The sequence below is a fragment of the Mastomys coucha genome, unplaced genomic scaffold, assembly GCF_008632895.1.
Source record: "Mastomys coucha isolate ucsf_1 unplaced genomic scaffold, UCSF_Mcou_1 pScaffold21, whole genome shotgun sequence".
In the NCBI taxonomy this organism is placed as follows: Eukaryota; Metazoa; Chordata; class Mammalia; order Rodentia; family Muridae; genus Mastomys; species Mastomys coucha.
The window spans coordinates 22,571,738-22,595,548 of NW_022196904.1; the positions used below are offsets into that span (position 1 = coordinate 22,571,738).

The 23,811-nt window shown below is 48.5% G+C and overlaps 1 protein-coding gene across 4 annotated transcripts in view; it reads right to left on the minus strand.

Moving 5' to 3' along the window:
• The window catches only part of Ryr1 (ryanodine receptor 1), a 129,428-nt gene extending 107,146 nt beyond the window's left edge, over window positions 1–22,282 (minus strand). For 2 of the 4 annotated variants that reach the window (XM_031385960.1, XM_031385959.1), the window contains exons 1-17: window positions 22,073–22,123; window positions 14,645–14,764; window positions 13,039–13,143; window positions 11,846–11,920; window positions 11,688–11,766; window positions 11,306–11,418; window positions 10,876–10,969; window positions 7,872–7,965; window positions 7,352–7,426; window positions 6,777–6,933; window positions 6,432–6,596; window positions 5,640–5,761; window positions 5,109–5,304; window positions 1,116–1,251; window positions 940–1,035; window positions 739–857; window positions 471–604 (exon numbers count right to left, since the gene is read on the minus strand). In XM_031385960.1, the coding sequence (XP_031241820.1) occupies window positions 471–604; window positions 739–857; window positions 940–1,035; window positions 1,116–1,251; window positions 5,109–5,304; window positions 5,640–5,761; window positions 6,432–6,596; window positions 6,777–6,933; window positions 7,352–7,426; window positions 7,872–7,965; window positions 10,876–10,969; window positions 11,306–11,418; window positions 11,688–11,766; window positions 11,846–11,920; window positions 13,039–13,143; window positions 14,645–14,764; window positions 22,073–22,123 (1,931 nt within the window). Of the gene's footprint in view, window positions 1–470; window positions 605–738; window positions 858–939; window positions 1,036–1,115; window positions 1,252–5,108; window positions 5,305–5,639; window positions 5,762–6,431; window positions 6,597–6,776; window positions 6,934–7,351; window positions 7,427–7,871; window positions 7,966–10,875; window positions 10,970–11,305; window positions 11,419–11,687; window positions 11,767–11,845; window positions 11,921–13,038; window positions 13,144–14,644; window positions 14,765–22,072 lie in introns of all 4 variants that reach the window. The other 2 variants (XM_031385961.1, XM_031385958.1) reach the window with 1 other exon arrangement.
• Between the last annotated feature and the right edge of the window lie 1,529 nt (window positions 22,283–23,811).

Here is a 23,811-nt window from a genome sequence, read left to right on the forward strand (position 1 = left end):
CACTGGCTGCTCTTGCAGAGGACCTGGGCTCAATTCCCAGCACTCATTTGGAGGGTCACAACCAACTGTAGCTCCAGTTTCAGGGATGTAATGCCCTATCCCCCGTGGGGATCAGGCTTGACAGTAATACATAGATATACACACGCATGCACACATACATAAAATGTTCTTTTGAAGAGATAAAGAGAGAGGATGAGAGATAGACAGGGAGAAGGAACTGGAAGAGAGATGGACAGAAACAGGCAACAAGAAAGAGGAAACACAGGAAAGAAGGAAGAGATGGGGCAAAACCGAGACCCAAAGAGAAGAAAGAATAGGGGACCAAGCATGAGGCAGGGGCCAAGGAGCTCTCCTGGACAGAGAAATGGAAAAGAGACATCCTTTGGGTTGGAGTCCCTGGGTCGGGGGAGGCTTGAGAGGCTCCGAGCCTGAGGTCATGTTGGGGTCCGGGTTGGGGTTAAGAGCCACACCTGGTGACGTAGTTAATGAGGTTTGTCTGCAGCAGAAGTTCTCGGCCCGGGAGCAAGTTCTCAGTAATGAGATCCTGGTTGGAGCGTACAGCCACACCATTGCACACACAGAGCGAGCACAGCACATCCAGGACCTAGAAGTCGAGTTCAGAGGTCATGGGGCTTGAGGTTAGCCAGGTGTGGTTGCACATGCCTTTAATCCCAGCACATTCGAAGCAGTGGCACGTGCATCTGGGACCTGGGGAGGGGTCAGGAATTCAGGACCAACCTTGTGATTCCGCCCATGCTTGTCTAAGAGGGAGATGATAGATTTGATGTGGTTTTCCTGGATGATGTTCAGCACCTCAGGACTTTCAATCAGGACACAGTACAACACCTCCAAGATGCCTGCCAGGTACCCGCAGGACAGGTGAGGTAGGATGGTCTTTCTTCCCTAACCTTCCCATCCCCCTATCTTGAGTTCTCCTACCAGATGAGGCCTCCAGACGATCCAGCTTGCTGACCAGCCAATCCAAGTTTGTGGAGAAGAGAGCACAGTTGGTGCGATTGCCACGGATCAGAGAGGCTGTAGGGGGCACCAAGGTCAGACCTATTAGGATAGGGCATCTGGGTGTCCTCGGTAAAGTCAGCTCTGGGTCCCCTTACCTAGAAGTTCATAGAGAAGGTTCACAATCTCTTTCCAAGATTCGGCTGCCTCCTCCCCTGCAAATTCAGCAAAGTGGGCAGCAGTGGTGTAGACATTGAGGCGGTCAATGCAATTCAGGACCAGGGAGAGCATCCCCTGGGATGAAGAAATGAAGGTTTTACAGCAGGAGTCCTGGACCCAGCCTTTGCTAGATTTTCTAAGTCATATTCTTGAAATAGGTAATGGTTGTGTCCCCAGAGGTTACCAAATTTTTTTAGCTCTATGTCTCCAGGTGTATTGCTTTCCTCTCCTTGACTAATTAAAGCCATTCATATGCTCTTTGCCTCAGTCTCCATTATAATATGCCCTTATTAACAGTAAGCTGAATTTGTGTCTCTGTGATCTATCATTTTCTCTCCATTTTACTTGTTTCCAGGCACCCCACTCCTGGTCACACTTGGAGCAGTTCACTTTTACCACTTAATAATAAATAAGAGATTTATCTTTTTCACTCTCTCCCCTCTGACATTTTAATGGTTTTTCTTCTTTTAAATATATCTATATCTATATCTATATCTATATCTATATCTATATCTATATCTATATCTATATCTATATCTATATCTATATCTCCATCTCACTATGTAGCCTTGGCTAGCTGTAGACCAAGCCAGTTTTAAACTCATAGAGATTTACTTAACTTCCCTCTGCCTCCAGAATTCTTATATTGAATGTGTGTACCAACATGCCCAGCTATTCTTAATACACACACACACACACACACACACACACACACACACCACAAATGGTTTGCCTGTAGGGATGTAAGTGAGCCATTTTATGCCTGGTGGCTGCAGAAGTCAAAAGACGAAGTCAGATCCCCTAGAACTGGAGTTGTAGATAGTTGTAATCTACTCTGTAGGTGCAAGGAACTGAAACCAAATCCTCTGAGAGAGCAGCAAGTGTTCTTAACTGCTGAGCTATTGCTCCAACCCCTATTCTGAGTATTTTATGCATGTGTGTGTATGCAGATGGGCATGCACATATATGCACCCATGTGTGTGTATGGAGGCCAAAGAACTTCTATCTCCTTTGAGATGAGTTTCTCATTGGCCTGGAGTCTACCAATTAGGTTACACTGGCTGGCCATTAAGCCTTGGGGATCTGCCTGTCTCTGCCTCCCCACTGCTGGGACTTCAAGTATCTCCCAGCATGCCTGACATTTTTATATGGTGGGCTCTGAGGATCTAAGTCAGATTCTCATGCACTTTGAGTATTCTCTCCATCCCTTTTATTGTGTGAATCCTAATACACATAGAGAGTGTGTGTAAGGCATACTAATTCTCACTCCTCACAGTAATATTCTGTAAAATCACATGAAAAGTGAATTATCAACTATTGAACCATTTATTACTCACAGCAAAACTACAGGGGATTCCTGCAAATGTCTGGATAAATATGGGTTTGTTTGTTTGTTTACTTTAAAGAAGGCCTCACCCTGTAGTTCAGGCTGTTCTGAAATTGGTAACAACGCCCCCATGTCCCAATTCCCAAGTGCTTATATTATAGCTGTAAGCCTCCATACATGACTTACTATAATTTTTTGAAACAGGATCCTGTTGCATAAACCAGGCTAGACTTGGTACTTACTACATAGGGCAGACTGGATTTGAACTTGTGGAAATCCTTCTACCTCTGCCTTCCAAATTCTGGTGTGCCAGCACCGTATCTTAAAGTTTATATTTCTAGGGGCTAGAGAGTCTGAAGAGATGGCTCAGCGGTTAAGAGAGCACTGGCTGCTCTTCCAGAGGACCCTGGCTCAATTCCCAGCACTCACATCTCCAGTTCCAGGTCTTATGACACCTCACACAGACATAAGTGCAGGCACAAAACAAATGGGCCCAGGCTATCCCATAAAATAAAAATAAACTATAATTTTTTTTTATTTTAAAAAGATGGTATCATGGCTGGGGATGTAGCTCAGTTGGTAATATTTGTTTAGCACATATGAAGTTTCAAGTTTGCTTCCCAGCACCCATAAAGTGAACATGACACACACTTGCGATTCCTGGGAGGTGAGAGCACAAGGCACAGCATTCCCTACTGCAAGCTCTTGCCAGCCAAGGGCAAGAGGGAGAGGGAAGAGGGTGGGAGAGGAGGAGAGGACAGGGGAAGGACGGTAGAGGGAAAAAGAGTACATTTGCTGTGTGACCAGGCTAGCCCCAAACTCCTGGGCTCAAATGATCTTCTTACTTTACCTTCCAAGTAGTTGGGACTATAAGCATGAGCTATTGTGCTGGGCTCTGGACACAATATTTCATCAATGAGTTAGTGCATAACCTTGCTTTACGCATGTTTCTATATAAAGAAACTTATTTATAATCTAGTGTTTTACTAAAGAATATCACATTTACAACTAATTGCATTATATTAATGCCTAAATGAAACGTATCTGCATGTACTTCCTTCTTGCACTTAAGAATTCCAGAGGGAGCTACATAGTGAGGGAAAACAAAGGTTGGTGGCTCTTCCTTTAGTCCCAGCACTTGGGAGGCAGAGGCATGTGAATCTCTTGAGTTCTAGGCCAGCCTGGTCTACAGAATGAGTTCCAAGACAACCAGGGCTACACAGAGAAACCCTATCTCGAAAAACAAAAACAAAAACAAAACAAAACAAAAAACAAAAAACCTCATTTAACAAAGAAGTAGCAGGAAAACAAACAAACAAACAGACAGACAGATCCTTACAGAAATTTAAAAAAAATAAGCATCAAGCTGAGAGTAATAGTTGCAGATGCCTTTAATCTTAGTGTTCCAGAGGTGGATCTCTGTGAGTTTAAGGCCAGCCTGGTCTACAGAGTGAGATCCAGGACAGCCAGGGCTACACGGAGAAACCCTGTATTACAAAGACAACCAAACAAACAAACAGAAGAATTCCAGATGATACCTGAAAGTCATTCATATTTTTACATTTTGAGATAATGTATGTGTTATGTATTTGTTTATGCACAGGTAAGCATTCTTGTGCCTGTAGAGACCAAAGGTCAACTTCTGGGCATCTGGTTTGTTATTTGGCATCTTGGTTTTATGTTTTGTCTCAGTTTGTAGCCTTGGCTGGCCTGAAAATTGCTGTCAGCCAGGGATCCTATTCTGCTCCAGACTTCCAAGTATTAGGATCAAAGACATGCTTCAAGTTCAGCCATCTTTTTTTTTAAAGCTTTACATTGCTATTTTTAAATATATGTATGTGTGAGGGTTTGGGTGTGGGGGGGGGGCGTTCCTGTGGAGGCCAGAGGCACTTCTAGAGCCAGAGTTTAGGTGTTTGTGAGCTCCAGATGTGGGTACTTGGAAACTGAACTTGAGTCCTCCAATACAGCAATACATATTCTTGACTTACCTGACTCACTATATCTAAGCGCTCTGCATATACTGTGCTAATTCCATCCTGTCAGTAGTTTTGTTTTTGTTACTATGAATCCTTCTTCCTCATCAGGAGAGGAGGGGCCAAGCTATGCCTTAGTATAGACACATTCCCCTCCACTGACAGGGTAGCAGAGTCCCGGACGTCTTGTTCCACCCTTCTAGGGTCCTCCTACTCTGGCAGAGCCAAGCACCCCACACCTCTTCCCTTGTTCTCCTAAGAGATGATTAATACCTCACCCCACTTGAGGTCCTCCCTATAATCTCCTCCCAGATGTAGCAAGATCAGCCTCTGTTGCTGTATCCTTACACCCCACTCTGGTACTGCCCTCTCACCCGAAAAGGCCAGATCCCACAGACTCCAACCCAGAAGTCCCATAATTAGGAGCTTCTGACTCAGTGCTTGGCCTTATGTTCACGCGGCTCCACCCCATGTCTCCCTTATTCCCGCCCACCCTCAAGGCCCCGCCCATCAACACCGCCCGCCCCTTCCTCAAGGCAGGGTCCTTCACTTTCCTACAAGCCCCGCCCGTTCTCGCGCTCCTCCCCTGACCCCGCCCCCTCCAAGCCCCACCCTTCACGCCGTAGCTTCACCTCCTCCTGGAAGAGGCTTTGCCGGTTTCGCAGGCTGCGCAGCTTGGTCTGCTTCTCCTCGTGCTGCAGCTCCTCCGAAGGTGGCTCGAAGTAGCCTATGAGGTCTTGTAAGCTCAGGATGACGCCCTCGATGGGCAGTGCTGACCCAGCTGGTGGCCCCGAGCCCCTTGGCTTCCCACTGAAGCTATCGAGACCCCTGTAGGGATCACAGTGCTTAGGAAAGGATGGGAACTACCACCATGCTGCACTCCCACAGAGTTCCCACAGGGGAAATGGAGGGGTTGGGGGAGGACAGGGAAATAGAAAGGCCTTGGCTCCTGGACGTAGCAGACACAGGGGATCATGGAAGGAAACAGGACTGGAGAGGGCCAGTCAAGGGTTTGGGTGCTGGTATGAAAGTTAGATGATGGTCGGGAATGTGAAGTCGAAGGTCATGCTTGTCTAAATCAGAAGCCAAAGGCTGTGGATGTCAGAGGTCTCTGAACAGGGCTCGCCGGTCGCATATGTGGCTAGGAGTATGTGAGGGCTTACTTTATGAACTGGTTGTACAGGCCTGCAGTGCTGTATATCATCCGGGCAGCCTGGGACTCCTCCTGCTGGCATCGCGTCAGTGATAACGCATCATCCATATGGCCTTCCTGGTGCAGCATAGCCTGTGTGTGCAGACAACAGAGGAAGGGTTGCCACCTGTTCTATTGGGTGACGAGGACAGAACCTAGGGCTTCATGCATGCTACCTAGATCCCATACTGAACTACAGCCCCAGCGCTTTTTCTTTGGGGTTCTTTGAAATAGGGTTTCACTGTGTAGTCCAGGCTGACTTCGAACTCACAGTCCTCCCTCTGCTTCTTGAGTGCTAGAGTTATTGGTTATTGATGACCCACCTGGCCCTGCCAATAATTTATGAGTATTATTTTTGAGCCTGTTATTATTTAGAAGATTCTTGTGGGGAGTGGATGTGAGTGTATGCAGCCGAGACAACCTGCAGAAGCCAGGCCCCTCTATCTACCATGCAGGTTCTAGGGATCAAAGTCAAGACCTCGGGCTCGGCAGCAAGCCCCTCTACCCACTGAGCCGTTTTCTTGACCCTTATTTATTTCTCTCTGTGTGTATGGCTCTCTAGTTTTCAATTTGTCTATATCTCTGTCTCTCTCTATCTCTGTCTCTCTCTCTCTCCACACATACACATATTCACACATGTACACACACCTCTTTTTTTCCCTTTCTACCCTAGTCTCATTATAAAATTCCCAGTAAGCTAAATAATGAACACCATAGTCCATCCCTACCCCTGCTCGCACACCCCCCACTTCCAGGAACCTACCTTCTTCTTGAGTACCCCAAGCCTCAGGGCCTTAGGGTCTGGGGCAGCATAGGTGAGCCACAGGCCTGAGGCCACATGCTGCACAAAGCAAAGTGACTCTCCATACTTGATCTCAGGGGGCCCCATGCCCTCCACATCTCTCTTGGGGGCCACATCCAGCTTCTCCTACAGGGACAAGAGACAGAGGTCAGCTTTCTCTGCCTGGCATTCTGCGAGACCCCAAGCAAGATCCTAGATAATAGCTAGGAGGCTAGAGTGGAGCCAGGACTGCAGGTAAGCAAGGGCACCCCTCCCTACACACACACACACACACACACACACACACACACACACACACACACTGACCTTGGAGATTCGGAAGCAAAAGGAAGTGGCCTTGGTGTGGGCCTTGCTGGCATCAACCACCACAAGGCCTTGGTCCTCAGTGAGCGCAAGGTACCTCCCTGTGGTCACATGCCTGATTCTTAGTGGCTGGCCCCAGCGGAGATGGCTTCCACTCCAGCTATAGACAGTTAAAGTGAGGAGAATCAGGGCACCCCTCCCTAGTAGCCATTAAGATCTTAGTCTTGGCTTGCAATTCTTCAGTCATCTCTCTCCTAGGGTTCCCTAGATCTTTCTTGGGACCCTCTAAATCTTTCTTAGAGCCCTCTCCTTCCTGCTCAGCAGCTCCAGTCCTCTTGTCGGTCCCTGAACATTCTGCAGAGCTCCCCAGCTGTCTTCAGGGTGCCAGCTCTACAGGAACCTCCCACCTTCCCCCAAGGGCCTTTCCTCTAGGACTCCAAGATCCCTGAGGACCTATACCCCTGCCAGTCTCCCCCCAAACCTTCCAGTATCTTCTTCATATCTCCTTCAAGACCCTTTCTCCCTCCCCCAGGGGGCAGAGTAGTCCCCAACCTCTCCCCAACCCTCCCCCACCACACCTGATTCTCAGCGGCTCTAGTCTCCATAGGGAACGGGCATGAGTGCACACAGGCCCTCCCTCGTAGTAGACAAGTCTGGGGATATGGGAGAGAACAAGGTCAAGAGTGCAGACTCCAGTCCCTGACCCTATCCAGAGGGTCTGAGATATATACTAGCAGGCCATGCAGGGAAGGCTTGGTCCCCAGCCTGTAGGACTATTGGGGAGTGGAAGAGCCTTTGGGAGGGAGCCTACTGGAAAGAGGCTATGTCACTGCCATATTAGAACCTTGGCCCAAGGCCATAAGGTAGAAACAGCCTCTGCCACATACTGTTACCATGATGTCCTGTGCCACCCATCGAAAGTAACAGAGGCCAAGCAATCACCAACTGAAACCATGAGACAAAATAACCTTTTCTTTTACTAAGGTGACCTTCTCAGGCATTTTGTCACAGTAACAGAAAGCTAAAAAGCACAAAGTCCCAACCAATCTTTCCCCCCAAAACCCCTGGACCCCAGGTCTCCTTGTCCCAAGCCCAGACCTGCGTTGGTCATCACTGTCAGAAGGGGAAATGGTCAGACATTCATCCATATGTCCATGAAAGAGGCGGAGGACATGGCCTCCAGTCACAAAGCCTGAGGAAGATCAAGGAGAAGCCACTGTGAGGCAAGAACCCCAGAAAGACGTGGATGTCAGTGTGGAGTTGAGGGGTCCCACATCTCCCCTGTGGAAGGTTAGGGGCAGGTCTGGGGAGTGATGCCCTGCAGTTGATGGTCTGTGATCTAGGCCATGTTTAAGGACTGGAAAGTGAGGATGTGAGATTTGGGATCTGGATATGCCAGAATAAGGTCAGTAGACTTGGAGTCTGTGACTTAGGGTTCTCCGGAGCTTTGGGATTGGGGTCAGATTATTCAGTCAGAGGATTGGGGCTGGTGCTCCCTGCTGTTGGGGTCTGTGATCTAGGCCTGAGGTTCAGGTTTAGAGGTGTGATGGTTGCCTCTGAGGCTAGAGTTGGCAGTAAGAACTTCAATACTAAGTGTTTGAGTGTTGGTTTGGGGGATCCTAGGCTGACATATGAGGTCAAGGTCCTGAGCTGTGGTCTGAGCTTGAGACTCGGAGCTTGGGAGTATGAGTGTGAAAAGACCTGAGCTTTGTAGCTCAGTGATAAGGGGGCTGGAGAGGTGGCTTAGCAGTAAGAGCACTTGCTGCCAGCACAGAGAAGCTGAGTCCCATTCAGAACTGTCAATCTACAACTCCAGTTCCAGGGGATCCAACATGATCTTCTGGCCTCTGCAGGCACCAGGCACACACACGGTGCACAAACATACATGCAGGCAAAACAGCCATACACATAAAATAAAGTAAATATATATTATATAGTTTACTATATATTACACATATTTTATAATATAACATATTATAAATTATATACTATATGATACATAGTATATAAAATATACAACATATAATATATAATGTATATATGTTATTAATCAGTTAATATATTATATAATTATATGTAATATTGTATGTTATATGCTACATTATAATGTATAATATATATTAGAGTTTTTCAGAAATTGGTGGGTTTAAGTTTCAAGGCTTGGATATCAGTGGCTTAATTCTCATTTTGCTTCTGGTTTAGGACCCTGAGGTTAGAGTTAAAATATAGGATCATTTTCTGGAGTCTTACTATAGAACCTAAGGTTGGAATTTTTGGTGGGTTCTTTTGTTTTTTGGTTTTCTTTGGTTTTCTTTTGGGGGAGTTTACATGTGTGATTTTGTGAGGTCTTTCCCTTTGTTCAGCTGAGGCTTTGTGTGTACGTATGTGTACATGTTTGTATGTGCATGTATGTGTAGTTATGTATGCAAGTGCTCATGCATATGTGTGCACATGCATGTGGAGGCCAGAGGTCAGCACTGAGTGTGTTCTGCAGTCATTCTTCACTTTACTTTGGGGAGCACTGAACATGGGGGGTGGGGTTCTCATTGAGCTTGGAGCTCACTGACCCAGCTCAACTGGTTGTCCAGGAAGCCCCAAGGATCCTCCTGTCTTGCCCACCAGATGCTGGGATTATAGGTAGGTTCTTGACACTGCACCTGGCTTTTGATTTGTTTTGTTTTTTTCAAGGCAGGATTTCTCTGTATAACAGGCCTGGCTGGAGATCCACTTGCCTCTGCTTTCCAAGTGATGGGATTAAAGTCATGCACCACCACCACTAGGCTTAAACCTAGCTTTTAAAAAACATAGGTGCTCATTGCTCATTGCCCCATAGTTCCACAACAAAAACTTTACCAACTGAGCTATCTCTGGCCCCTGTAGCTTTGGTGTGTGTGTGTGTCTGTGTGTGTGTTTGTGTATGTGTATGTGTGTGATCATATGTGTGTGTATGTATGTGTATGTATGTGTGTATGGGTGTCTGTGTGTATATCTGTGTGCGTGTGTATGTGTGTATGTTTGTCTCTGTATGTGTATTTGTGTGTGTGTGCATATGGATGTGTGTATGAGTGTCTTTCTGTGTATGTGTTTGTATGTGTGTGTATTTGTGTGTGTGCATATGTATGTGTGTATTGGTATCTGTGTGTGTATTTATATGTGTTTGTGTGCTTGTGTATGTGTGTGTATGGGTGTCTGTGTGCGTGTGTTTTGCCTGCATGAATATCTTGCGCTGCTGGTGGACCTGGTACCCACAGAGACCAGAAGATGGTGTTGGACCCCTTGGAACTGAAGTTACAGAAGATTGTGAGCTGCCATGTGGGAGCTGGAAATCAAATTTGGGTCACCTGGGAAGAGCAGCCTGTGCTCTTGACTGCAGAGCCTTGATTTCTGGGTTTTGTTTGGTCAGTTATTTTGGGGGTTTTGTTTTGTTTTGTTATTCTGTTTTGTTTTTGAGTTCAGGGAGTTTGAGTTTGTTTTTGGAGTGTTAAGGTTAAAACTTGAGAGTCTGGAGCCAGGCCAGATTAGACCAGATTAAAAATACATAAAGGCAGATTTATTAGATACTGCTCCCAAGCCCATTCACCAGAACCAAAGAATGGGGCCAGGGAACACACACAGGGGCTGAGGCAAGGGGGGGTCTTTAGAGCTTTTAGGCAAGAGGTGATGACTTGTCAGCTAGCAGCTGGGATGGCTTTTATGTATGATCAAACGCTGAGCCCCTGGGCAGGCATTCTTGGTTAGCAAGGGGTGATGACGTGTTAGCCTCAAGTATTCTCCATGCAGACAGGATGCGGGAAGGAGAGCAGATGGGGGTTTCCCAGCTTGTGCGGGGGACAAATGGGGGTTCCAGCAAAACCTGAATCTTGAGGACTGAGCTGGGTATGGGGCGCTTTGGGATCTGAGGTTGGGAGTGGTAGTGAGTGAATTTGGGGGCTGGAGATCTGGGCTTCTGGCTTCTGGTCAGTAAGAGATGTGATGTGAAGGCCATAACTCGGAGATCTGAATTCTGAGATCCCACGACTTGGTTTGGGCATATCTGGGGAAGCACCATTGTGGACCTGCTTTGATGACCTCATCTTAGGGACCAAAAGCCTGGAGTCCTCACCTTCTTCACAGCCAGAGCAGATGGGGTTCATGTTCCACAGAGTCTGCATGAAGGAGGCATCAGCCTGGAGTTCCCCACTTGCGGTTGACAGGTGCTGTGGATGACCAAGGTGTGGAGGTCAGAGGAGATGAGAGGAGCGGTGTTTGAGAATCAGTGGTTAACAATCAGGGGTAGATGCCAGGAAATACACAGAACAGAGGCAGAAAGTGGGAGGTCACAGATCAGAAAAATGAAAGCAGGTTAGGAAAGGTCGGGGGAATAGTGGGGGCCGGGTGGTGACCAGATCTCAGAAATATGGGTGCCAGAAAACCAGGAGTTCTGAGTCAGAACACAGGGCCAGAGTCGTACTGGGCAAGCTGGTGATGAGAAATTGGCAAAGGCAAGTGTCCCTACAGGGGCGGAAAGAGCCATCAGGGGCAGAGTTACTCACCAGGTATCGCTCAGAGGAGACACTCACAAGGATGAGGTCATCCCCAACTCGAACCTTCTCTCCTTCAGACCTCTGTTTTGAGGCTGGGTGCATCGTCCACCAACAGGCCTCCCCTAAGAGCCACATGACCATCAGGATAATGGTTTCCCACAATGCTCTTCACCAGGGTTCTCACAGCCACCAAGCCTTCCAGACCCAGGAGTCTATAAATCCCCACCTCGTCTTCCTATATAGAATGTGCCCATCCCCATGTCCAGACCCTCTGCACCACAGCCCCTGTTCCTGGCTCCAGAATGGCCTCATGCCCACCTCTAGAGTTCTGCAGATTTTCTGTCCCCTGATGTGGGACTCCCGTCACACCCCCTGCCCACAGCCCCTGCACCTGTTGCGTCTTCCTGTAATCCCACGTCAAAGGCCAACTTGTCAGTCATGGATCGGGAGGTGGTGAGACAACTCAAGTACTAGGATGGGAGAGCGAGGTCAGCCCCCTGGCAGGCTGGCACCCTCTCCTCTGCTTGCACCTATGCTTAGTACACTCACCATACGGCTGTGTGCATGCCGGAGCAGGATGGCGTGGCCATACAAGAGTGTCCTGTGTCCCCCACCTTGGGATGACTGTAGGGGAGAGATGGTACAGAGTGAGCATAGACTCCCAGATTTACAACACCTTCCAAAATACATGGCTTATTCACAAATGGATTATGAACCCATAAAGTGGTATGTTCGGGCAGGAAGGAGGGAAACCTCAGTGCCAAATCCCCAGTATATTGTCTGCATCCATTTTCCCATCTATAGAAGCAGGGCTGTCTATGAGAAGCCTAGACACAAAGTATTTTATACTCCCCAAGGCCCAGATGCAAGAGGATCAGGAGTTCAAGGTTCACCTTGGCTACTTAGAGAGTTTGAGGCCAGACTGGGATACAAGAGGTTCTGTTTAAAAAACTACAAAGCCCACCTTGCCAGCCCACCTCTTTCCTCTTCTACACCAGGTCCTGAAGTCACCCAGAGTGACTTCATCTTCCAGGTGACCAGGGTCCCTCAAGAGAGCTCAGTACCCCATCTACCATAGCCTGTTGTAAAAGCGCTAAGCTCTAGTCTATCTGCACAGGGACAGTCCTAGCTGTTGCTAGGCATGTGACTCTCAACCATGGGGACAAAGGGACTCCCTAGTACTGACACACCCTCCCATGCACGAGGACACTTGGCCCTTTGGAGGAGGGAAGTGAATCCAGTTCTTTGACGGCACCATGCCTCCGTCATGGCTCTCCCATGCCCAAGCTCTGAGGGAGCCATGTCATGGGGCCACATGGTCAGATGGCAGACCCACACTTGGGATGAGGGGAGGGGAGGGAAGATGTCCCATGCAGTGACGGGCAGGGTGGGGAGGAGGATAGAAAGAAGAGAAAGGAATGGACCAGGGAACAGGGGTTCAGAACCCCCTTGCTCCCTCCTTCCTTCCTGCCTGGCTTGTTCTGAGCTCCACAGCCCCTGACATCTGGGGTGGGGGAAATCCCCCAGCCCCTGTGTTCAGGACGTGGGCCTGAGCAGCAGGCCTGGGGTCAGGAGTGATAGGAAAGACAGATGACACCCAAGGCCAGACCTACCCACTTATCCAAATTGAGGGCCTGTGGGGGGCGGGGCAGAGAGAGGAAGAAGAAGCACATGGTGAATGACCCCAGGTCCCCTCATCCATCCTCATCCCTGTCCCCTGTTCCTTGGATGCGGAGCCTTACCTCTACACCGGCCTCCACAGTATTGGCCAGCATCTCCTGCAGGGCTCGAACGGACAGAGACTGCTCCAGGATGAAGCAGCAGATGGCCAGATCAGGGGGTACATTCTAAGATGGGGTGGATAAACATTACTGGAGCAGGAGGGCGCTCAAGCACGGTTGCCCGCAATGCCTCATCCATCTCTTGACCTGAACAGTCACACTCCCAGACACCCAGACCCAACCCTCACCCCACACGAAGCCCCTGACCCTGACAGGTATTGCACACATCAAATCATTGCCAACAACACAGGAAACACCGCTTCCAGCCTCCTCCAATTTCCTCCAACTCACCTAACTCCATAGAAACTTTCAGATGACCTGCATCACTCCACCATTCTGTGTTCCCTGGTCTCCTAGGAAGCCCTCACTCTGACCCTACTCCCATGATGCACCTTCCCTGCAAATCACCCCAAATCTCCCCAATCCTAGAACACTACTTCTGGTCTTTGTCTCTGTCTTTCCAGTCATGCCATAGGACAGACAGACAAACCCACTGACCCCCTCAGATCCATAAACTCCTTGCTTCTCAGATGTCTGTTGAACCCCCCCACTCCCAACCACCACAGAGCATCTCCTTCTCTCAGTCCCCAGGACCTCTCCTCCGGTCCCCTCTTCTCTCACCTGACTATACCTTACCCTCAGACCACAGGCTTGCCTGGCCTCTTGGTCTCCATGCCCTCCTGACAACCCTTGCTAAAATTCTCCTGTATCGCCGGGCAGTGGTAGCGCACACCTTTAATCCCAGCACTTGGGAGGCAGAGACAGGCAGAGGCCAGCCTGGTCTACAGAGTGAGTTCCAGGACAGCCAAGGTTACTCAGAGAAACCCTGTCTCAAAAAAAAAAAAAAAAAAAAAAAAAAAAAAAAAAAATCTCCTGGATCTCTGAGCTCTCTACTCTTGAATTCAAAGCCACCTGTGTTTCAGATTCTATCTTCCTTCCATGCCTAGAGCCCTCAAAGCCACACACGCTCAGGTGCCTTATATTCTTCCCATCTCCCGTGGGACCCAGTCCTCTCCTGTTAGGTCCCCTTTCCTCTGAACTGCCTAGGTCTCCTCCTCCTTTGACCTTTGCCCCTCCTTCTTAAGATCCATGACCACCCTTTCTCGGTGCCCATAGGAATCCTCCCTGACATCCACCCTCCTCTCACCCTTCATCACCCACCTAAGACTCCGCCCCAACCCTAGCCACACACCCCTTCGTTCTTCAAACCCCAGTCCACCTACTTTATTTAGATCCTGTCCCACAGTAGGCTCCATCTCCACCTCAGACCCCACACTTTTCTCTTCAGAGCCCCTACGCACACCTCAAATCTTATCCCACTTCAGGCCCTTTTACTCTTCAGACCAGGCTTGTCTCATATTTTGCCCATCTTTAGACCCCGCCCCCTTCTCAGGCTCCGCCCCCTCCAGGGCTCACCCATTTTAGACTCTATTAGCCTCAGATTCCACTCATCCCATCTCAGGCCACGCCCCTTGCCCCTAGTAACCGATCACTCCCCTTTTAAGGCTCCAAAGCCTTTTCCTAGGGTCCGACCCCTGCCCTCCTCCAGTGCACTGTGCTCACAGACCTGCGCGTTGCTGGTGGGTTCCAGGAAGCAGAGGCGGTTGCCGAACCCCTCGGCAGCCAGACACAACTTGAGCTGCTCCTTGAGCACCGTGGCGCTGCACTGCAGGACCACTTCGTCATCCTGGGAAAACAGAGGGACGAGGTTCGTTGATGGAAACCAAAAGGGACAGGCCACCAAAGACACTGCATGTCGTGGAGCTGTCTCTTTCCCCTTCTAGAAAAGATACACTCCATATCAGCAGGCCTCCATTTACTCTATTTGGTTGGTTGGTTGTTCGTTTATTATTTTGAGACAGTGTCTTTTTAAGTTTCCTGGGCTAGCCTTGAACTCCTAGAATCATGAGAGACTCCTGCCTCAGTTGTTAGAATTACTGGTATGTGCCACCATACCTCCCTTCATTTTAAAACAGAGAGACTGAGGTTTAAGGGAATTGAAATCTAGTGCCTCTAGAGGCCTCCTAATGGGGATCTGCAATGTGACACAGTGAAGTGTGGAAAATATCAACTTTCTTACAAATTAAATATTTTGGGGTGCTTTTTTTGTTTTTGTTTTATTGGTTTTGAGACAGGGTTTCTCTGTTCTAGGTGTCCTAGAACTCACTCTGTAAACCATGCTGGCCTCAAACTCAAAGAGATTCACTTGCCTCTGTCTCTCAAGCTCTAGGATCAAAGGCATGCTCCACCACAGCCCGGACAATTTTTTATTTTTTATTTTTTGGTGTTTGTTTTGTTTTTGCAACAGAGTTTCATGTAGCCCAGGCTAGCCTTAAATTAGCCCTGTAGCCAAGGATGACACTGAGCTCCTGATACTTCTGTCTGCACTTTCCAAAGTGGATTTCACGGGTGTACCACTTTGACCAGCAAATTATTCCATTATGTAGCAGAGAAAACTAGTTCAAGAAATTTACAAATGGAGCTGGAGGGATGGCTCAGTGGTTAAGAACACTGGCTCTTTTGTCTACCTTGAGATATTGTTAGCCTGGGAGAGAGTCTCTCCTACCCCCACACCTGTGTCAGGTGGGAGAGCTGGCCCCCCTCCCTCCCACTTGGTGGCTGTAGCACTGGGGGGGGGGGAGCAGGAGGGGAAGCAGGCCCTAGGCAGCACAGTAGAGCTGGCTCTGGTGGCATGGGTGCCAGTGAGCTTGCACAGAGGATGTGAAAGCTGGAGAGCTGAGCCTGCCTCTTGCTGGCTGCAGCATTAGGTGAACTAGCCGAGGCACTGCTGGAGAGCCTGCCCTGATGGTGTGCGTGAGGGAGAGCAGGTGGGCTGACCAGCTCAGCTATCCCCCAGGGCTTTGAGTTGGCCCACTCCAACATCTACCCCATCTATGAACTGCTGGAGTGCATGAAGGAGACCACCCTACAGATCCAAAGCTGCAGGATCTCCATGACACCGGGCAACAACAGGATATCCGAGAGCAGTCTCCCTGAGAATCCAGTATTGATAGTGTAGCAGAAGCCACAGGCCTCTAAACAGACTGATGACTCATTGCAATGAACATTTGTAAGTAAAGGTGTGTGGACAGAGGGATAGACTGCAGGACACACAGGGACACACTGCAGCTTTCATGATGAGAGGCATTTTTGTCTTGCTTTGCTTATTTTTATTTATTTTTATTTTATTTTATTTTATTTTTTTTGAGGCAGGGTTTCTCTGCATAGCTCTGGCTGTCCTGGAACTCACTCTGTAGACCAGGCTGGCCTCAAACTCAGAAATCTGCCTGCCTCTGCCTCCCAAGTGCTGGGATTATAGGTGTGTACCACCACCAGCCGGCCATTTATTTAATTTTTTGGTTTTGTTTTTTATATTCTTTTGGTGGGGAGGTTACAAGGGCAGAGAAGGCAGACACAAAAAGGACAGGGTGATGAGATGGGTGGGAATGGGGTCCATATGAAATTCACAAAGAATAAAGAGAGAGACAGAAAGAGAGAGAGAGAGAGAGAGAGAGAGAGAGAGAGAGAGAGAGAGAGGACTAGCTGCCCTTCCAGAGGGCCAAGGTTTGATTCTTAGCACCTACACCATCTGTAATTCCTATCCAAGGGAACTCGACACTTCTTCTGCAGGCACTAATGTAGTACACAGACACACATGCAAACTAATACCTGTACACATAAAATCATGGTAAAAAAATAAAACTTTTTAAAAGAAGGTTATACATCCTACCAGAAATCACATTCCAAATTCCCAAGCACAAACACGTTCTAATCCTGAGTGGCAATCCACAAAGGCTGTCTTCAACTCACTGGCCTGGTCCAGGAGGAGACAGAAGCGTGGCCTAGTGATAGTTGCTCTGTCTTGGTATCTCCATGTATTTCTGGCATCCTGATACATGCTGGGCATCTGTATATCCATAGTAATTATACAGCTTGGACATGATTTAGCAGGAATTTACTGGCTGTCTTATGGTTACGGCTTCCACTCATTTAACAGACACTTCTTGTGTATGTACTACCTTGCCCGCCAGGCATTGAATACATAGCACATAGCATCAAATACAGTAGGGAAACCCTGCCCCCAGCGAGCAGATATGCTCATGTGTATGACGCCAGCCATCAACAGTGAGTAAATACATAAGCTTATAGTTAGTGGTAGGTATTCTGGGGGGGAAAAATCAGTGTGATATAACAAAGTAGCATTGAAGTAGGTGGGGGGTGGGGAGAAGTGACACAGCTAGCCAAGAAGATGACCTTTGACCTTTGGGTCTTGTTCAAACAGAAATAAGCATGGCTGTTCATCTGTGGGGAAGAATGTTCCAGTGTGTGCAGTAGGTGTTAAGGACTGACCAGTGAGATGGGATTGTGGGGACAGCAGGTCTAAGAGGGTGATACAAGGTCAGAGGTCACTTTGAATCCTTATTGTTTTTCTCTCTCTCTCTCTCTCCATTTCTCTGGGTAAGGAAACTGAGCTCAGAGAGAAAAGTACAAGTCATTTTCCCAAACAGAGAAAGCAAGTGAGTGGCAAGGCCAGCATGCGGCAGGGAGTATAATTGTGACAGCAAACCTAATCATACAGAGTCGACTCCCACCAGCTCCTGCATGAGGATGACGTGAGGAGGAGCCCTGGCTCCAAATGCTGCTTCCAAAACTGGTTGAAGAGATACACACCTGGCGTCCCATCAACTCCAGGAGCCGAGGCAGAAGCTTGAGTCCAGGAGTTCAAGACCAGCCTGGACAATATAGCAAGCCACTATCTCAATAGATAGATAATATAGCTAGAGATGAGAGGCAGTCAGATGATAAATAGATAGATGACAGACAGACAGGCAGACAGACAGATGGCTAAATGAGTAGATGATTGGTAGACAATCAACGAAGAAGAACAGACTACAATTAAATAGTGCAATCTCCAAAGCCAAGAATAGCTGTGTGGAGGGGCACCTTTAAACTCAGCACCCGCGGGGCTTGGGGAGCAGAGGCAGGCATATCTCTGTGAGTTCGAGGCCAGCCTAATCTACAGATCGAGTTCCAGGACAGCCCGGGGCTATGCAGAGAAACCATCTCAAAAACAAACACACAAACAAATAAGAAAGAAAAGAAAGAAAAATCAGAGCCAAGCAAGATGGTTTGATGCCTATTGTTTTTCCAAATATTTTAGAGGTGGAGGTAGGAGGATATGGAATTCAAGGTCATCCTCCGATGCCTAGGAGCTTGAGAGCAGCCTGGGTTGTATGGGATGATGTCTCAAAACAAGTAAGTCAACAAATAAAGACACAAACTAACGACAACAATGAAAGACTAAAAGCAGCTTCCTGGCACCCCAGCACCCAGCACCCACCACCACTCCCATGCTTGAACCTGTCTCAGTGATTCTGGGGTCTGCAGGGGTCTGCACACTTACCCATCCCCCTGCCCTCTGGACCCAGAGGCCACCCCACTCAAGTGAAAACAAGTGAAAGGTCAGCCAGGCTGTGGCCAGTGCCCTTAATAATCAAGGAAAATAGAACAGGAACAAGAAAATGACATGTCCGGTCTTGTATCAGGATGATGGATATGCTATGGAAGTTGTTATTAAAAATAGGTGTGTTGGAGCTGGGTGATGGTGGCGGCAGCGCACGCCTTTAATCCCAGCGCTTGGGAGGCAGAGGCAGGTGGATTTCGAGGCCAGCCTGGTCTACAGAGTGAGTTCCAGGACAGTCTGGGCTGTACAGAGAAACCCTGTCTTGGGGGGAAATAAATCTTTCACCCATTTGGGGACTGGTGAGGTAACTCAGTGGTTAAGAGCACTGACTGCTCTTCTAGAGGTCCTGAGTTCAATTCCCAGCAACCACATGGTGGCTCACAACCATCTGTAATGGGATCCAATGAACTCTACTAGTGTGTGTCTGAAGACAGCTACACTGTACTCACATAAATTAAAAAAAAAATCTTAAAAAAAAAAATAGGTGTGTTGGACCTTTCCCAGCCTATTGCGGAATAATCTGTTGTTGCCTGTGGCCTTAGTCCTGCTGAGATGCGTCAAAGCTTTGTTAAGGATGTCTGGGTCCCCACAAAACCCTACTATAGCCAGGTTTACCAGGAAATCTGGGTAGGAGTGGGGTTAATGACACTCATTGTTTATAAAATCAGGAGTGCTGATTAAAAAAAAAAAAAAAGTAAAGCCTTGAAGGGCTCAGGCCTGCACCTGAACAGCCATCACTGCTCCCCGAGTCAGTGAACATAAATATGTCAGCTAAACTTAAGCAAGCTGTGTTAGATGGGAACGGGGATCATCACTGAACATTTACCCAAGCACCATTTACCATGTGGCATTAATAAATGTATCTGAGGAAAAAAAAATCGGTGTGTCAAGACTGGTGGTGTGTACACCTTTAATCCCCGCACTTGGGAGGCAGAGGTGGTGGCTTTCTAAGTTCCAGGCCAGCCTGGTCTACAAAGCAACACAGAGAAACCCTGTCTCAAAAAAAGCCAATCCCCCCAAAAGAAAATACTGGGGAGGCAGAGGCAGGTGGGTCGCAGTGAGTTTGAGGAGAGGGTGACCTGCATAGGGAGTTCTAGGCTAGCCAGAGCTACTCAAAGAGACTTTTTTTTAGCGAGTGTGAATGTTCACTGGGTTTGTCTGTAGTATCAAAATAGTGACGAAGGGACTAGCTCAACGTGCATAAGTGAAGATACAAGCAAATATGTGATATAGTCACACAACAGGATACCAATAAGCTCCTGCACAAACAGAATTCAGGCTGGACACATACTACATGTCAAAAACTATCCCGAGCAGAAAGAAAGACAAATGAGCGCACACCATATAGGAAAGTCTAGTGGTAACTGATAAGAGTGTGTGGTAGAAGGCTTGGACGGAGTGATTGCTGCAAAGGGCGGGAGGGGCCTACTGGGTGAAGGAAGTGCTGCAATGCTGGTTGCTTGGTTTGCATAGTATGTCAAAACCCACATACACCAGACATGGTGGTGAGTGTCTGCAACCCCAGGACTTGAGAGGCGGAGACAAAAGGATCAGGAGTTCAAGGTCATCCTTGGCTATGTGTCAAGTGTGAAGCCAGCTTTCCATACATACAGATCTGTATAATCTGCAGCTTGTCAGTTATACTATAGTCAAGTTAATGGTTTGGTTTGGTCTGACACTAAGGCTCCCCAGGTAAGTTAGGCTGCTCTTGAACTTACAACATTGCCCAGGCTGGCCCAGCACTGGAATCATGGGTATATACCTCCACAACTTGCTTTAAAGTTGGAATTTTCTTTCTTTATTTTTTTTTCCCTGAGACAGGGTTTCTCTGTATAGCCCTGGCTGTCCTGGAGCTCACTTTGTAGACCAGGCTGGCCTTGAACTCAGAAATCTGCCTGCCTCTGCCTCCCAAGTGCTGGCATTAAAGGCATGTACCACCACTGCCCAGCGTGGAATTTTCTTTTTGTTTAATAATACCAATGAATACATGAGCCATGCCCTGGGTAACTATACAGATTCTTTCTTATAGGGGGGATATGATGTAAATGAGATTTGTTTTTGAAGAAAATACCACAAACCTCAGTAACATTGAAGTGAACAGACCCAGTCTGGGACCTTAGACTCTAACACTGTCTATCCTAGCAAGCCCGGGTCCAGATTTTCTCTGTTGAAAGCAAAACTTGCCTCCCAGGGCACTCAGAGATGCCACTTCCTGGCCTTGACCTTGGGCAAGTTTACCACTTGGGGCTTGGTTTCCCTCAAATCTCCCTGGGAGATAAAGATAGGGCCCTACCTCAGAAGATAGGGCAATGAGAATATAATTAGACACCTCAGGAGGCTGAGGCCCTGGGCACCGGGCCTGGTGCAAAGTGACTACTCAGGAGCTGGGAGCCATAGCCATTGGCTTATTAGGACAGTGGAAAGCCATGGTGTAGGCTAAGGGGCTGAGGCTAGGGAGAGGCCCTCCTCCAGTGGCTTTACATCCAGCTGTCCCCATCCTTCATTACCAGCCCCAGCTGTTTGTTCCTCCCTTCCAAGAAACCGGACCCAGCCTGCCAAGGTCCTATTCTGGGTCAGGAATGCTGTGTCAGCATTTCTGCATGGACCCAGGACCTAGGGGGAGGGGAGAGAGTGCAGGGTCAGCAGACCTGGCCCCAAAGAGAGACCATCTCCCATACCCATACCACAACCCCCATCTCAGCCCATGGGAGGGTATGGTGGGAAGGACTAAGAAAGAGGCAGCCCCTCCCCCTTTTGTCCCCTCCCTGTCCCCTACCCAGAGCCCAGAAAAGAGGGCTATTCTGGGAGAGACACCTGTTGTCCCAAGTCCCATCCCTGCCCCCAGCTGGGGATCCGAGATTCAGGGAGACAGGACCAGAGGGACAGCAAAACGCAGAAGGCTGAAGCCAAGGGACAAGAGACAGAGACAGAGACAGAGACAGAGACAGAGACGTAAGGCATACCAAGGAGCTGGGAGAGACTTCATCTCCCAGATACCCTCAAGAAGCCATTAGCCGACATAGTTAATCCTCCACACCAAAACCGAGGAGGAAAGTACGTTTAAGATCCAAGAGATCCCCAAAGAGACCTGCAAAGGCTAGGAGTTGAAAAGAAAGGTGTTGTCCAGCCCACTCCAGCCCCCTTCCGAAGAATTTAAATAGGTCAGAGTCTGGAGCAAGAAGGGAATGAGGGCTGCTGGGGTGGCGGTGGAGGACAGCTAAATTAAGCCCAAGAATTAGAACCACCTTCCTCAAGTGTCTGCTTCCAGAATGGCAGGAAGGGGGGTGCTTTCTCAATGACCCCAAATCTCTTATGTCAGGAGAAGGCATCTGAGGATCCCACCCTCTCCTGCCCACTCAGTCCTCCTAAATCCTGCCAATTCTCCATGGCCAAAAAGGTGATGAGAAAAAAACGGAAAGACAAAGTGACCTCGAAGTTCAGAGACTACAGCACGCAGAGAAGAGACAGAGAGACTCTCAGAAAAGTAAGCAAGAAATCACCCCAAAGCCTCCTGACTCAGACAAAACGTACCGTCCGCAAAAACTGGACCTCGTCCTCGCCTTCTCCTCCTCCATCACCCATGGTGGCAATCCCCGGGTGTCCCGGGCTAGGGTTCTGAGGATGACGAGAGGGAGCTGCAGGCTTGGCGTGGGGGCTGAGGGAGGGCTGGGGTCGGAGACCTCTAGGGAAGCCAGAGGCACCCGCGAGGGAGATGGAACTGCAGGAAGCATGCCCTGTGCGGGACACAGATGCGAGGAGGTCCCCGCCCTACCGCACACCCATTGGGCCAGCATGGGACTGGCCACGCCTCTGTCCAGAACCCCGCCCTCAGCACAAACTCTTGGTAGAAGATGTTCGCTCCAGTGGTATTGGTGTCTAGAAAGTAGCTGACTGGCCATGGTCACAGTGAGATGTCATGTATATATTTGTTTAGTTAGCTGTCCCTCTTCCTCTCCCTCTCTGAGTGTCATGTACTTCAGGATGGCCTTAAACTCCATATGTAGTCAAGGATGATGTTGAACTTCTAGCTCCATCTGATTTATGTAACGCTGTGGTTCAAACCCTGGGTCAGGTGTATGCTAGGCAAGCACTCTACCATTGGGCTATCCCCTCAGCCCAGTTCCATCCTTTCTTAATGGCTAAACTGAGCTTTGCCTTTGCTGCAGAATCACACAGTTGGGCTGGGGTGCACACCACATCCCCTAACATTAAAAAAATAAAGTAAAATAAAAATCACTTAGTACCAGACATCCAGACGACCGGTGCGGGTCGTTGTCATCCAAGCTCTGAAGAGACTGAGGCAGGGGGATTGTAAATTTGGAGTTGGGGCTGCATAATAAGACCCTGTCTCAAAACAGAGACAAAAACAAGGTTGCAGGCATGCCTTAGTTGATAGTGTTTATCCAGCTGTCCTAAAGCCCCGGGTTCCATCCTGCGCCACATAAACTGGGTGTGGCCGTGCGAGTCTGTAATTCCAGCAAGCAGAAAGTTGAAGGAAGGGGATCAGTAACTCGAAGTCATCCTCAGCTCCCTAGCTAGAGACACCTTGTCTCTAAACTCGTGGGGGCGGGGGGGGGAGAGAAACCGCCAGTCTGACCGTGAATTCACAAGCATCCCAAGCCTCTGCCTCTTAGCACTGAAATTAAACACATGTGTCATCCCACCCCCGAGCCCCCAGTTAACAACTGCCTTTTGGTATAGTCCTGGCTGATGTCTCTTACCCATCTGTTGCATTTCAGGTGTGAGCTAAGATCTTTTTATTGCCACTCGTTTCTCACAACCCTGCTATTATTGGCGTCCTTCACAGCAGAAAATAAAAGCACGTGACCCCTAAATGCCCTGTAGTCCCCAGGATAACCTTTAGGGGGCACACTTTCCCCACTCTCACAGTGCCAAGTCTGCAGATGCGAAGAGCCGCGTTTGGGACACCGTGTCAGGCAACTTACACAATGTCATAGAGGCTGAGCTGGAGGGCTAGACCTAAAGATAAGGCCCCTAACAGCTATGCTTCGACACCCCCATATCTACATATGATTTTATAATTTAGCCATGTGGAGGCACATGTCTGTAATCTCCCACTTTAGGAGGTAAAGGTAGAAGGATTAGGAATTCAAGGCCAGCCTTGGCTATATACTACATTCCAGGCCAACCTGCATTACATGAATCTCTGTCTCAAAACAAAACAAAACAAAAAAAAAGCCAGGAGGTACATGCAGAAGCAGACAGGCCATACAGAGTTATATATCATCACCTGTCTAAAAAAAAAAAAA